Source organism: Haemorhous mexicanus, chromosome 1 (genome assembly GCF_027477595.1).
Source record: "Haemorhous mexicanus isolate bHaeMex1 chromosome 1, bHaeMex1.pri, whole genome shotgun sequence".
Lineage (NCBI taxonomy): Eukaryota > Metazoa > Chordata > Aves > Passeriformes > Fringillidae > Haemorhous > Haemorhous mexicanus.
Genome location: NC_082341.1, coordinates 4,584,205 through 4,598,269, shown reverse-complemented (window position 1 = coordinate 4,598,269; position 14,065 = coordinate 4,584,205). Strand labels below are relative to the sequence as shown.

Sequence of the window (14,065 nt, the reverse complement as noted above, 5' to 3'; positions counted from 1 at the left end):
CAGGTGGCAGCAAATCTCCTGTTCCTGAAAGCTGCCAGGCCTAGTGATGCTCTTGATTTTAAGGCATAACCCACACACTGGAGATCACCCCCAGTGACCTTTCCCAATACTTCTCCCTGTCCCAAGCCTTGCTGCTGCCTTGTTTGGGCTCCAAGTCATCCCTGTCCAGGCTCCAGCCTTCCTCCCACAGCCAGGGCTTGTGCAAAGAATACATCAGGGGTGAGGGGTTGTGGATTCTTTGCTTCTTTTTTTCCAGTGTTAGGATTAAATGTGTGAGACAGTATTTCTTGTTCAGACTCAGATGTTTATCAGTTCTTATCTCTGTCACACTCTCACAAACCCTGAGTTCTGCAGCACTTCACTCTCACAAACTAAAAATGGAGCTCCATCTCTCTCTCTACAAGGTCTTTTAAGGATAAACTGTCCAATTCAGAAATGACACCTGAATTATTTTTACTTTTAACCCAATAACCAACCACCTGTGCCTGCAATGGGGACTTTTTATCCAGTTACACAAAAGCACCCAAACCCGTGGAGGAGAAGGTGAAGAAGAAGGACCAACCTCTGCCTCAAAACCTCCATCTGGCTTTATATCCATCACTATATTCTAGACCCTTAAACTCTTGAGTTTCCCACCCTGTGATATCACACATTTCTATCCCAACTCCACACCCACAATCCCAGTTCTGCCATTCCATTCTGGAAGCTTCTCCACGGCCTCAGGTCAGTGCAGTGTTCTCTTGGGAGTCAGTGCCTGGCAGCACAGAAATCTGAAAATCTCAGCAGCCAGGGCTCCAACAAGGGCTTTCATGTGAACCTTGAAAGAGGCTGGAGAGAATTAATTCAGCACAGGGGATGTGATCCCTGGACTCCCTCTGCACCCAGCTGTGATGCACTGGCACATGCTGCTGGTTGTGCTCAGTGTTGTACCATCAGAGCAGTGGCAGGAGCTGTTCCCTGAGGAGGAGGTAGCTTTGGAAAGGGTCTGGGAAATCCTCCTGAGGCTTCACCTGCAAAATGCCAAATGTATTAAAATTCCATGTCTGCTCTGCATGAGGCACCTGCCCAGAACTTACTGGAGCTCCCTCCCCATTGAAATGTCTGTGGAGCAGAGGCTGCACTGCCTCAGTCCCTGCTTGGATCTCAAACAGTTTGCAGAGTTGTGCACAGGTTTATAACCACACACTGCAGAGTTAGGGGTGGTTAGTACATTTATTAATAAATTTATTAAATACATTATAATTAATAAATTTATTAAATAACAGGCAACGCAGAGGGGCAAAAATGGTGCCACAAATTTCTTCCAGCAGCCCAGACCTCCAGGCTCAGCCTTGTTTGCTGAGCAACATTTCAGTCATGGTGGGGGGGAAAAAGTACATTTTAATTGTCTTTAACAGCACAACTGTTTAAGTTGTCTGGTTGAGGGCATGGTCAGCTTTGTGGCAGTGGGGAATCACTGAGCTCTCTGGGGTTTTCAGATTCATGGCTTGTGGTCTCAGAGGCTGGGCAGGGCCCCAGTGTGAAAACAGACTGATTTTTACCTGTGTCTCTGGGTAATAACCAGTCACTGATACAACTGTAAAAGCACTGGTTACAGCTGAGGGGCTTTTTTAGGGTGGGCCAGAACCTTCTCTAACCACCAGGTATTTTGTCCACTTTTCCTTGTGCAGCAATTGAAAGGGAAGATCCTGGTGAAAGGCAAGAAGCTGAGCAGGCAGGAGGACCCCATCAATGGGAACAACAACCTGGAGGCTGAGGATGTCTCTGATGAAGATGAAGCAGCTGAAATTGAAGATGAATCTGTGAAGACCAAGGTAGAGCAGAAAGGAAAGGTAAGTGAAAGAAGAAATCACTGAGAAATCACTTTTTAGTTGGATTTTGTACCACACCTAAAGAAATAAATAAAGAAAAGCAGTTGAAATACAATTTTTCATGTGTTCCCAGCCAAGACAGGTCTCACTGTGGTTTCAGCTACTCAGCTAGGGATATGTAAGGGTGAATTGTTGGAATTGCTGGGGCTGAGGATCCTGGTGCTTGCCCAGCTTAATGATCTCTGTCCCAAGCACAAACAGATCTTGCAGAGCCAGCCAAGCACAAAGGTTGGTTTATTTCTCTAAAATGAGTCTGGAGACCTTGCAGCAAGGACAGACTGTGGAAGCAGTGGAAGGACACATGTTCAATCTCTGTCTTATTTCCAGAAATCTGTTTGTCATGGGACAGTCATGACTTTAGCTTTTCCAGTCACATTTTGGGATATGCCTGCAGCCTCACTGGCTGTTTGTCTCTGACCTGGAGGAGGGATGGAGGAAGGGAAGATCTATGGGGAAAGGGTGGCCAATTACTAAAGCAATTTGTATGATGATTGCTGGAAGGCAAAGGCTGGCCTTTACACAAGTGTTCTGCCCCATCATGTGAGGAAATGGATTTTTCCAGTGTGCAGGTCCTTGTGAAGACCATATCTGTCACAGGGTGGCTTCACAGGTGACACAGACACATTCAGCCCCACTGAGGGCAAAGCTGTTTGGTGTCACCTCTGTATCTGGACTGATCTATATTTCCCTTTGATGAGCTGCTCACTCCTTGCAGGTCATATTTATTTCTCTGATCTCTAGTCAGTAATGTGTACATTATTTTGACATTCTGACATCTTTTGACTTTCTTTTCTGGCCCCTGATGGGAGCTGGGGACTCTCACTTGCACCAATGAATGTGGCTGTGGAGTTGGAGTCATCAAAGCTTGTGACCACTTCCTAGTTCAAAGGGAAAAAAAGCCCAAGCTCTGTCGAGGCCAAAACACCCTTTTATTCCCTTTATTTCCAGGTTTGTATGCCTGGAAAAGTCATTGCTAAGGCTCTGCTGTAAAGTTTAGGCCCTGGAGACAGACGTGGGTGCTCAAATAGAAATGATCCTGCAGGGAGCAGCAAGGAGGGGGATCCCACCAACAAAGGGGGAATCCTTTTCCAGCCTTTCCTGCACAGGGTGACACAGAGGGCACACCACCAGCCACTGAGAGTGTGCATCTTTTCCTGGTGGAAGTGGTGGAGAAGAGAAGCCCCAGGGGTCCTGTAGAGAAAACACAATTGCCACTTTTGAACATGACAGCAAAACCTCCCCACAACCCTCTTGCTGTCCTGTTTTTAGAGTGACACCTTGAAGCTGGCCAAGGAGCTGTCAGACACAGTTGTCTACTGCAAGAGTGTCCACTTTGAAGGCTTTGATGACCCCAACCATCCTCGGGCTTTCTACGAGATGTCGTCGTTCTCGGAGAGCAAAGCTCTGAAACTGGCCCAGGAGTCTGGTAAGTGTGTTCTGCCCTCCTCTGTCCTTGCTTCCCAGAAAGGATCAGCTGCTGGTGGAAAAGGCAGCCCAAAGACATGGGTTATGATCTCTTTGGTCAAGCATGTCACTGAGAAAAGTGGAAGCAACTCAATATCCTCGAGGCTGTTACCAAGAAGGGCATTTTTGCAGGTGGTTCCCATTCAGCCAGACTTGCCAGGCAGAGGAGAACACACAGCAGCACAAGAAGAGATCCAAGTTACCCCACCACTGAAAGGGATGTTTTCTTCTGTGTTTTCCTGTCTCTGTAGGAACCAGTTTTATCCATCACAACATCAGGCACCTGAGCCGGATCTACCCCGCAGGCTGGAGGACGGATTCTTCCAACTACAGCCCCGTGGAGCTGTGGAACGTTGGCTGCCAGATTGGTGGGTGTCTCTGGGAGGCTGGAGGGGGTCACCTGTGTGAGTCACCCAGGACCTGGCTGGGGAGGGGCTCCAGCTGAGGCAGAATCTGAAGCCCTTTGCAGCCAGAGGCTCAGCAGTCACTGGCAGAGACCAGTTTTCCAAATAATGCCCAGTGATGTGGTGTTGTGAGGTCCCCAGGATGAGATGAGAGATGAGAATTTGACTCCATGTTTCTCAGAAGGCTGATTTATTATTTTATGATATTATACTAAAAGAAAATTATATACTAAAACTATACTAAACTATAGAGAAAGCATACATCAGAAGCCTAATAAACAAGAATGATCATAAAAACCTGTGACAGACTCAGAGAGTTTGACACAGCTGGGTGTGATTGGTCATTAAATTAAAATAATTTACATGCTAAACAGTTCTCCAAATCACATTCCAAAGCAGCAAAATGGGAAGAAGCTGGGGCTTCCCAGGAGAAGAAATCCTGGTGAAGGGATTTTTCATAAAATATCACAGTGACACAGTGACTTCCCATGGACCATCTTCTGTCTCACAAATCCATCAGGTGAGGCTTTACTGCACATTAATGTGCAAATCCCTGCAGTTTCACTGTCAGCAGTTATTGCCTTTTAACAAAGGAGGAGGGAGCATGAGCTCCTTGGGTCCTGCAGCCCCCATGGTAGCACCCCTTGCCCTGTCTGGCCTCAGGACAGTCCTTGGGAGGCACCATCAGTTCCCTTGGGGTACAGGAAGGCCAGACCTGAATCCAGTATTTGGACACTCAAAATAAGATTTTCTAGAAGCCCTGAGTACTTTCAGCTCCCAGGAAAACCAGTGTGCTGCAGTTATCAAAGTCTTGCTGCAGGTGGAAAAATAGGGGAGGGCCTTAAAATGCTCTCAGCCATCAAGTATGACCAGGTATGAAGGACATGCAACCAGGATAAATTTCTGTGTCTTAAGAAATGTCTTAGATGGTGCTAAAGAGTTTAAAATCATCCTTGAGGAAATCAAGGGAGCACTGAGGAGCTGCTGGGGTCCATGTGCACTCCCTGTGTGGTATCAGTGAGACTGTTCACAGAGGCTGTTCCAGGTTTTACATCAATGCCTTTAAAAAAGGTATTGACAAATTGGGAAGAGCACAAGGAATGTTCCTGGTGTTAGGACAGCAGTGAGGCTTAATCTATTTTGGGCAGTAGACAGTAAAGAGGTGATTTAATCACAGCTTCTGTGCTGCCACCTGAGGAGTTCAGACAATGAGGAGCTCTCCAGTCTAAAAAACAGAGGCATCAATGCCCCTCAGGATGGCAAATGAAAACAGGCAGCTCTGGGCTGGAAAGGAGATTTTATAATGAGGCTAAGTAGCCAGAGAAATGATCTGAGATGGCTTTGCTGGCTTCACTGCAGGAGAGAACTCAGAGGTTTATCTCAAAGATGCACTTGTTCTAGGTAGCATAAATTCCTTACAGGACAATTTTTGATTATGGGAAGAGCAGGATGGCTGTAATGGCTCCTCCTGTCTCTGTCATCTCTGAATGCAAGAAATCCTCAGGGCTGGCAGGCTGTGAGGGTCAGAGTTTACCACTGCTCTTTGAAGCGTGGAAAAGCCCATGTTTATGTCCATGAAGTGCAGTTTCATGTGAACAGAATTAGCATGAAAAGATTCCTGTTGATTTCTCTGAGTGACTGAAGTTCTTTATTTATCTTGCAGTTGCCCTGAATTTCCAGACAGCAGGCACAGAAATGGATGTGTACCAGGGTCGCTTCCAGGACAATGGGTTTTCTGGGTATGTCCTAAAGCCAGAATTCCTCCGGGATGAACAAACCAAATTCAATCCAAAATCCATCACAGAAGGAACGTGGGGGACAAAGAAGAAGCTGCTGCTTAAAGTAAGAATAGAAGCTGGAAAACATCTCAGTAACATCTATCTACTTTTGGGGGGGGTGTAGGTTGTGCCTTCTCCTTCTTCTGGTCCTACCTTCAACGTTGTCTAACCCTACTGATTTCCCACATCTGGGGGCTCTCATGGACTTGGATCCTCCCGGGATCTACTCACAAGTTTAATGTTGGGCAATAGGTTAATGACAACATTTGCTGTCCTTCCAGAACTGTGCAGGCAGACATGCAGCCACCTCTGGTGTTCCCAAGCACCAGCTGAGCACTGTGGGGACACTCAGAAAAGTTGTCTGTCCCCAAGGCAGCTGGCTGGGCTGGAGCAAGGTTCCTTAGGTGCTTTAGCTCATGACAGCTTCCTCTGAAGGATGTCACAGCAGCAGCTCTGAAAGGGCAGCACCAGCCTCTCACAGCAGATCCTGCACTCCTGGGGAAGGAGAGGGAATCCTCCAGGGAGCCCCCTCTCCTAATGATGTCCTGACCTCTTCCCCTGTTCCCTCCACAGATAATCTCTGGTCAGCAGCTGCCAAAGGTGAACAAAAGCAAAAACTCCATTGTGGATCCCAAGGTGACGATAGAGATCCACGGTGTCCAGCAGGACAACAACAAGAAGCAGACCAAAGTCATTGAGAACAATGGTGAGGGGGTTTCCTCCCAGCTCTGCTCCCATGAGCAGGAACCTTTTCTGCTCCTTGGCAAGGCTGCTGCCCTCTGGGCATATCTGCCCAGGGCTCCCAGTCCTGCCCACACTAAGCAGATACTTGAGGTGTTGTTCTTCTTCTGTTTGGAGACAGAAGTTCCCTGTAAAACAACATCAGCCACGTGAGTTGTTTGGTGCTGGCTGCCAGATTTGCAGAGCTAGAGCTTTGGAAGTGCTCTTTATCTCCATGCAGTTGGATTTGACCTGGTGTGCAGGAGTTCTCACCAGGATCTTCCCAGAGGAAGCTTCTTGTGGGGCTGAGTGTACCCCAAAAGTGTCACAAACTCACAAAAGATTGATGCAGTGAAGTTCAGAGGTGTCTGTTCCAGCCTCTGCCTAAAGCAGGCCATACAAAGTTTACTCAAGCTCCTCAGGGTATTGCCCAGAGGAATTCTGAGTATCTCAGAAGCTGGAGGACCATTTCTTACCACTCAGACATGGCTGTGACTTCCTTCTGTGCACTGAGGGTTTGATATTATGGCCTTCTGCACAAACACACACTCTCTGCTTTTCTGTGTGGACTAAGAGCCAAGCTCTGGAAAGCTGGTGCATATTTTCCTGCCTGCTAACAATGTTTGCCTTTTCCTCTTTCCTGTTAGAATAAATCTGGCCTGGCTCCTAAAGCTCGTGGCCATTTCCGTCACCTACAATAATTTTTACAGCCTGTCAAGTGAAAGTTGTGTAGGGAACATTTCAGACCTGCCAGGCTTGTTCCTCAGGGCTGCTGAGCACTCCCAGCCCCATGGCCAGCCCTTCTCTAGCTGGAACAATACTGGAATGATAAGTGCAGCCTTGTGGAAAGCAGATCAAGCAATAAAGACACCCCAGGCCCATCTCAGCACCTTCAGGGCCAGATGAAAGATCTCTGTCTCCTGCTGAATCACTCACAAACCCTGCAGGACCAGCTGGCTCCAGGTGACATTTTGCTGTCCTTGGTCTCTGCTCTGCACAGGCAGTAGGGTTTCCAACAGGATGTCCTCTCCTGTTTGCTTCTGGGGAGTGGTTTATTGACACTGCACTGCCATGGCCTGGAGAGAGGGCACTGAGCTTGCTCTACATTTCATGTGTGTTGGTCTCAGCTTTGTTTGCTTTGTGGTTCTGGACCACATGACCATTATCCAGACTTGATTATGCTTTTTGTAGTCAGACACTCCTCATTAACTTTTCTTGCAGACAGGGAATTGGGGCACAGAGTGGTGCTTAGATGGATTATCTCAAGCAGTTGAAGAGGCTTAAGGCCCCAGAAGGCTGTCTCAACACAAAAGCACAGCTTTCCTCTCTTCCCCCCCCCGTTTAGGGCTATAAAAGTTTACATCTGGTCTGATGGCAACCAAAGGCATCCATGTACCACCCAGCAAGAGCCTGTGGAGCAGAGCTGAGTTTCTCCCCTGTCCTGCTCCTCACTCCTTGCTAGGACCAAGGTCTGCAGTGAACAGCCCAAGCTGAAGGATTTATTAATTCCAGGTAGCAAATCACAGTATCAAAGCTGGGAACAAGGCTCTTGGCTCCTCCTAAGAGCCTTGGTCTAGGTCAGATTAGGCTGACAGTCAGGAAGAGTCTCTATCCATGTGCAAACACCTCAGACCACCATTACTGCTGACATCTCTGACCTCTGTCCTTGTGTGTGTTGCCCAGGCTTTAACCCAAACTGGAATGAAGAGTTTACATTTGACATAGAGATCCCTGCACTTGCCCTGGTCCGGTTTGTGGTGGAGGACTTTGACATGTCAACCAAGAATGACTTCATTGGGCAGTACACCCTTCCCTTCACAAGTCTGAAGCAAGGTAAGGCCCTGCTACCTGCTCCTCACAGCCACTGAGCCCTTTGGGAAGCTCCAGTGTCCTGGATGAGTGGTCCAGATCCATCACAGCTGGGGTCAGAGTGGATTTTTTGGGCACCTGTTGTCACCAGAGGCCTTGGGCACATTGTGTTAGCCATGCTCAGAGCTGTGCCTCTGGGACCTGCCTGTTCAGGACCCTGTGGGAAACGGGGACAGAATGCTCTGAGACAGGGAGATGTTTGTGCAGGGTCTTGGCAAACGTGAGCAAATACTTTTCCAAATGGACTGAAGGCCTTTTTCCATCTGTGTCTCTGCTTCCAGGTTATCGCCACATCCATCTCCTGACCAAGAACGGAGACCCCTACTCCTCCTCCACCCTCTTTGTCTTTGTCAACATCCAGGACTGTGATTAGCAGCCTGGCTCCTCCAGGCCACAGAGAGCCTCCTTACAGACCTGGAAGGAATTCAGTGTGTGAGCCCTGCCAGTGCCAGGCTCAGTCCCCAGCACCTTCCCTGGAGCAGCACTCGGTGCTCCGTAGGACCCCGGTGTGAGACAGCCATCGACCTTCTCCCTGCTGCTGGAAACATCCTAATGCTGCTGATGAGATTAATCCTTTTGTACCTGTTCAACCAATCCAGCTGTGGTTTTAGTTCACTTTATTTCAATTTTTTTCAATGTTGCTTTTAGCGAGAGGATAGGGACTCCTTTTTTAGTGAAGCACAGCTCTTGGGTTGGGCTCAGTCAGGCATCTGGGCAAACACCCAACATCTGTGCAAGGAAAAGTCTCCCTCAGCACTGCAATCAGTGGCCAGGTGCCAGGTGGCTCCTTGCAACTGCAGGTGTCATCCATCTTTCACCATATGAAGCCCTAAACGGGGACACGATTCCCCTCCTTTCTGTTACAGATTAAAAAAGAAAGCTGCACTACAAAGCCCCGTGTTATGTAACCCGAGTTTCCTTTTGTGTTGTAATAAAAAATACATGAGCACTACTCTGCCTGTGTGCCTGGCTCTCAGCCAGGCCACTTTACATTCAAAGCCTAGCCCTCATCCTGGGAAGGAGAAAGAAGCTGCCGAACAGCAGATTTCCCTCTGACCCAAAGTGAAACCCTCTCGAAGGGACCTCAGAGAAGGTCTTTTGCCAAAGACAGAGGGAGCATGCTCAACTGCCAGCAGGGCTTTTTTTTTTTAATACAGTAAAACTTTGTGTTTTTACAGAAAAATGTAATTTTTTAAGAGAGAGGAAGTAGATGTTGTCAGTGCTAGCAGGTCCCAGTTGCACTGTAGAGGTAACCCAGCAGGAGAATGTTTTGAGAACAACACAGTATTTATGGCAACAAGTGACTTGTCTTCAAGTAGATCTACAGAGTTAAGGGAATATTGTTGAAATAAAATAATATATATTTTGAAGTGCCAGCTGTGTTGCTAACAGTATGTTAGACTATTAAAAGTTTAAAACAAATTCTGGAAGCATTCAATTGCTTGTCACTATTTGCCTCTTTGTCCTACTTGAATGCAACATGCATGAATTTGGAGCTAGACCTGCTTGATTTCTTAAATTATCAGGATTCCTGGGGGTTTTGATCCCTGGTGGTGAAGACAAGGGGCTGATACCAAAGATGTTAACGTCCTTTTAAGCATACTTTGGTCATCTTATTTTTTTTAGTCCAAAATACCTTGGATTTAGTGATTCTTAGGCCCTCTGCAAAGCTGGGATTCTTTTAGCCCTCCCTGGAGTTTGTTATGCTGCAGTAAACATTGCTGGACACATTGATTTTTCCTCTTGACTACAATACTGTGTGATGTTGTAAACCATTGCCAGATTAAATGTGAATTAAACCCACACCTCAAGGGCTGATATTGCATTAACAACCAGCCAGCTGGAAGAGCTCAATAGTGCAAGTGAGGCAGAGCAGAGGGCCCTGCAGTGACACAGGCTCTCCCAGGTCACCTCTGGGATGGGGCATGTTGTTGGGGACACATTTGAAGGCCAAGGATGGAACACTCTTGACTCCCACCCAGGGACAGCCTGAGTTTGGTCCCTGCTGCCAGGGTGCTCTCAGCACTTTGTTTTAAGGAGCCATGGGATGAAAAGCAGAGGTGAAGGTGGTAAGAAACGTTCTTGCCCCCTCACTTGGACCAACACAGCTCTTGTGGGGCAAGTTAGAAAGAAATTCTTCCCTGTGAGAGCAGTGAGGCACTGGAAGAGGTTTCCCAGAGATTATGTGGATGCCCCATCACTGGGAATGTCCAAGGCCACTTTGTCTGGGGCTCTGAGCAACCTGGGACAGTGGAAGTGTCCCTGTTCATGGCAGGAGGTTGGAACTGGATGATCTTAAAGGTCCCTCCCAATGCAAACCATTCTGTGATTCTGTGAGGTCAGATCAGCCTGCTGGGTTGGCTGATGTGAATTTATTACTTGCATTTTTGGGGTGGCAGGGTTAGATTTCAGTTGGATTACTGAGCTATAGCCCTCACCTGCCTGCTGTGGCCAGCCCTAGAGAAGTGGGGGAGCAGGTGGCCAGGGTCAGGGTGGGCTTGGATGGATTGCACAGAAAGGCTGGGTTTTGCTCTGCTTGTTTTGCACTTAAAGGCAGGCAAGATCCGTGGGAAGAAAAAACATCCCTTATCAGGAAGGAACAGTTGGGGAAAGCTGCTACAGCCAGGTGGGGAAGGAGCTGAGATGGAGATGGGGTGGGCAGAGCATGATGACAATGCTGCAGGGTCTCTCTCCCAAAGGAAGGGACATATCCATGTTGTTATCACCTGAGATCATCTCTGAACACATCAGGAAGTGCTGGAGCCCCACTGGAGGGAAGAGCTCTGGGGAAAAGAGCAGCAGAAACAGGACATGGCCACTGACATCACAGCAAAAGGCACCAAAGGGAGGAGGTGGGAGAGGATCTTTCAGAAATCAGAGGTGGGCAGTAAAAGCCATTTCCCCATGGGGAGTGCAGCAGCAATTTCCATCAGGCCCAGGTATCAGAAGGCTCTGTGGGCTGTGAAATCCCAGGCTGGTTCCTGAGTGCTGGCAGGAGCATTCCACTCGTGTTGGTGAGTGTGGTGGCCACAGGAATTAAAGCAATTTGTAGCAAACTGGCCTAATCTCTATAATCTGACTGTATTTTGGCTGGTCTTCATCTGATTGTGTGGAGCTGGTTAGGCCCACAGGTAGGTGGCATTCCTGCCTCTTACTGAGGAGCACATGCAATTCTTTTATTTGGGAGCTGGCAGCAGCACTCCTCAGCGAGGCAAGGCAAATATTGCTGATTCCAGCAGGGCCAACAGAGGTTGAAAGGTGGGTAATGTGCACTGATTGCATCTCTTGTGAACACAACAGGAGCAATCACAGGTAATTCAGCTGATTTGTGTCTCTGCCTGATGCTTAACTGACTCTGCACAGGGTGTTCCAGTGGGTTTTGGGCTGCACCCTCAAGCAGGAATGGGATGAAGTGGTGCTAAGAACAGGGACAGAACAATGGGGTTGGGGTTTATTTGAGTTAATTACCAAATCTTAGGCACAAAGCTCTCCAGCCCAGCCACACTGTGACACTTCTGCACAATGACACCCTGGACGTTGAGACAGAGCTCTTGGCCCCTCAGTCCACAGCCTGGAGCTCCCCAGCTCCGTACCCACATCCCTGCAGCAGGGCTGGGCAGTCAGGCCAGCTGCTGAACTGCCAGGTACTGCTGCCCACTGCCAGTGGGGGCTTCAGGAGCAGGGTACATGGACTTGGGGGACAAATGGCCTGAGCTACCTGGAGCTTGGGAACAGAAGGGACCCCACCTCCTCAGATTGTTTTTTCAAAAACTCCAAAATTCCACTGGTGACCAGGTGTTTGAAGGATCTGTGGCCCTGCAGAGCTTTTATCTGCTGCCATCCATCCTACCCCCATGCTGATCAAGGACACTTACAGTGCTGCTGCTGGATGTTTATTTGGAATCACTGATCAGGTTGGAAATGGAGTAAAGCTGCAAACCCACACTGTCTGAGTTTTTAAGGTGGTGTTTCTTCCTTTAGTTTACAGTTTTATCCTGCAATCACTGATTGCTCACATTTCCCACTGCCCTCCCCAGTCAGACTGATCCCACAGTGTGGAACCAGCACTCTCAGCCCCATGGACATCACAGGGATGGAGCCCTGGTGAAAGCTTCAGTAGGACACCCTCTGCCTCAGGTCATACCCAAAACCCTCCTGGCTTCCTCAAGCCTCTGGTCTGTGGCCAGGTAGACTCTGACATTCACCTGGCCATGGTCAGGGAGGCCAGGTGAGATTGCAGATGTTGAATGACAAAAAAAAATAGTCTTGTCTGGCAGTCAAAAATTGATATTTGTGTCTAGCCTTCAGTGTCATCATCTTCTGAAAACATCAGCTAATAAATATGCTCATAATAGGTGCTTTTTTCCCCCCAAACCAGGTTCTCATGTGTTTTACCTGCCCTGGGCTATGCATGTTAATCTGCACCTGATTCTTGCTGGTTTTTGTTGAGTTGTTCTACAAAGTGAGAAGAGGCAGAACTGTCTGGTGTCACTCCACAGAGTACCTCCTCAGGCATCTGGCTTTTTCCTGACCTCAAGGCTCCCCCTCCATCCTCTGAGGGCTTCCTCCTCCTCTCCCCACCCAGAACTCACACAGCAGCTGCAAATGGCCTTTGTCTTGACTACCTTGAAACTTCTACAAAATGGCAAACGGCCTTGTCTTGACTAACTTTAGATTCCATGAAGGAAGATCATGGCCTTGTGCATGTGGCAATTGCAAAAGGGAGAGGAAAGATGAGGCTACAATGCAGTTGTGTGGCACAAACTTGTCTTCATGGCTATCAGCAAGAAAGTGTCAGGAAGAGGCAAAAACATCTTGTCAAGAAGCTGTTCCTGAAAAAGGTTTTTCCTCCTGGGGTTCTGGGTTTGCAGGGAGGAAGGAGCCATCCCCTGAGCTGCTGGAATAACTGCATTGGATTGGGGTGCTGGGTTGGGATCACTGAGGAAATGCCTGCACTTCTTTCCTGCAGCTCCTAAGGGAGCAGGGGCTGGTCCCAGAGTCATCAGATGCCCCCTGCAGTCTCAGAAGAGTCCAAATTGTTTCTTCTCGTTCTGCTGCTTCCATTTGGGCATCTGGTAGAACTCGTCCTTGGACTTCCCAAAGATATCGTGGAAATCAGCATCAGAGAGATAGCACTGCAGTGAGGACAGAGAAAGGACAGGTCAGCTTTGGCTTTTGCAGGGCCTGGGACATCCCCATGGCTGCATCCCCTCCCCACTGTGCCAGTGCTGACCTCTGACTCCAGACCAACAGCTCCTCTTCAGCTCCCTGTCCTCGTGCTGGGAAAGGCAACACCCCAGCCGACTGCTCCTCATCCCACTTCCCAAAGCACCAGGGGAGTAAAAGCCCACCAGCCCAAAGAGGTGTTCCAGTTTTCAGGAGTTAGCATCCTCTGGCTGGGATTCAGCCCCTGCTGATCACACTGTGGCCAGGACAATTTCCCACCAGGGAAGCTCTGCTGGCCAGATTTTTAGGTGGTGATTCACAGAGAAAGCATCTCCCCCTGCTCAGTCCCCTCCCCTAAAATATTCACTGGAAATGTTCACTCCCATTGCTGGAAAGACAGGGTTTGCAGAAAGCAGGCTCATCAGGAATGCTGACAAAGGCCCTGTGGGAATGGGAGGCTGAGTTTTTCCTGGTACTTTGGGTAGAAGAACCCATGTAGAGCCCAGCTGTGGGCTGGTTGTGGGTGCTGGTCTGTGCCAAATCTGCTGGGCAAGACATTGGTCAAACAAGGATTAAAGGGAATAGAGGGAATCAATCCTCTGTCCCCCCCATCAGCTTGCTTGGATTCAGCTGCAGACATTGCCAAAATCCTTGGTTGACTAGAAATCAGGGATGTGTAATTTCTTCTGAAATTGGAAATTGCTGAAATGCAAGCTTTCTGACAATTGTAAAAAAACAAACCCAAAGCATCCCTTCAGGGAGGAGTTTCAAATTAAAACATTCACCTACATCT

At 48.4% G+C, this 14,065-nt stretch overlaps 2 protein-coding genes across 5 annotated transcripts in view; one reads left to right on the top strand and one right to left on the bottom strand.

Annotated features, from left to right (window-relative positions):
• PLCD1 (phospholipase C delta 1) overlaps positions 1-9,909 on the top strand; it is a 54,205-nt gene extending 44,296 nt beyond the window's left edge. For all 3 annotated transcript variants that reach the window (XM_059838815.1, XM_059838820.1, XM_059838807.1), the window contains exons 9-15: positions 1,671-1,832; positions 3,141-3,297; positions 3,587-3,703; positions 5,403-5,581; positions 6,091-6,223; positions 7,921-8,070; positions 8,388-9,909. In XM_059838815.1, the coding sequence (XP_059694798.1) occupies positions 1,671-1,832; positions 3,141-3,297; positions 3,587-3,703; positions 5,403-5,581; positions 6,091-6,223; positions 7,921-8,070; positions 8,388-8,479 (990 nt within the window). In that variant the 3' untranslated portion in view covers positions 8,480-9,909. The remainder of the gene's footprint in view (positions 1-1,670; positions 1,833-3,140; positions 3,298-3,586; positions 3,704-5,402; positions 5,582-6,090; positions 6,224-7,920; positions 8,071-8,387) is intronic.
• Positions 9,910-11,983: 2,074 nt separating this feature from the next.
• The window catches only part of VILL (villin like), a 36,521-nt gene continuing 34,439 nt past the window's right edge, over positions 11,984-14,065 (bottom strand). For both annotated transcript variants that reach the window (XM_059838787.1, XM_059838795.1), the window contains exon 20: positions 11,984-13,241. In XM_059838787.1, the coding sequence (XP_059694770.1) occupies positions 13,128-13,241 (114 nt within the window). In that variant the 3' untranslated portion in view covers positions 11,984-13,127. The remainder of the gene's footprint in view (positions 13,242-14,065) is intronic.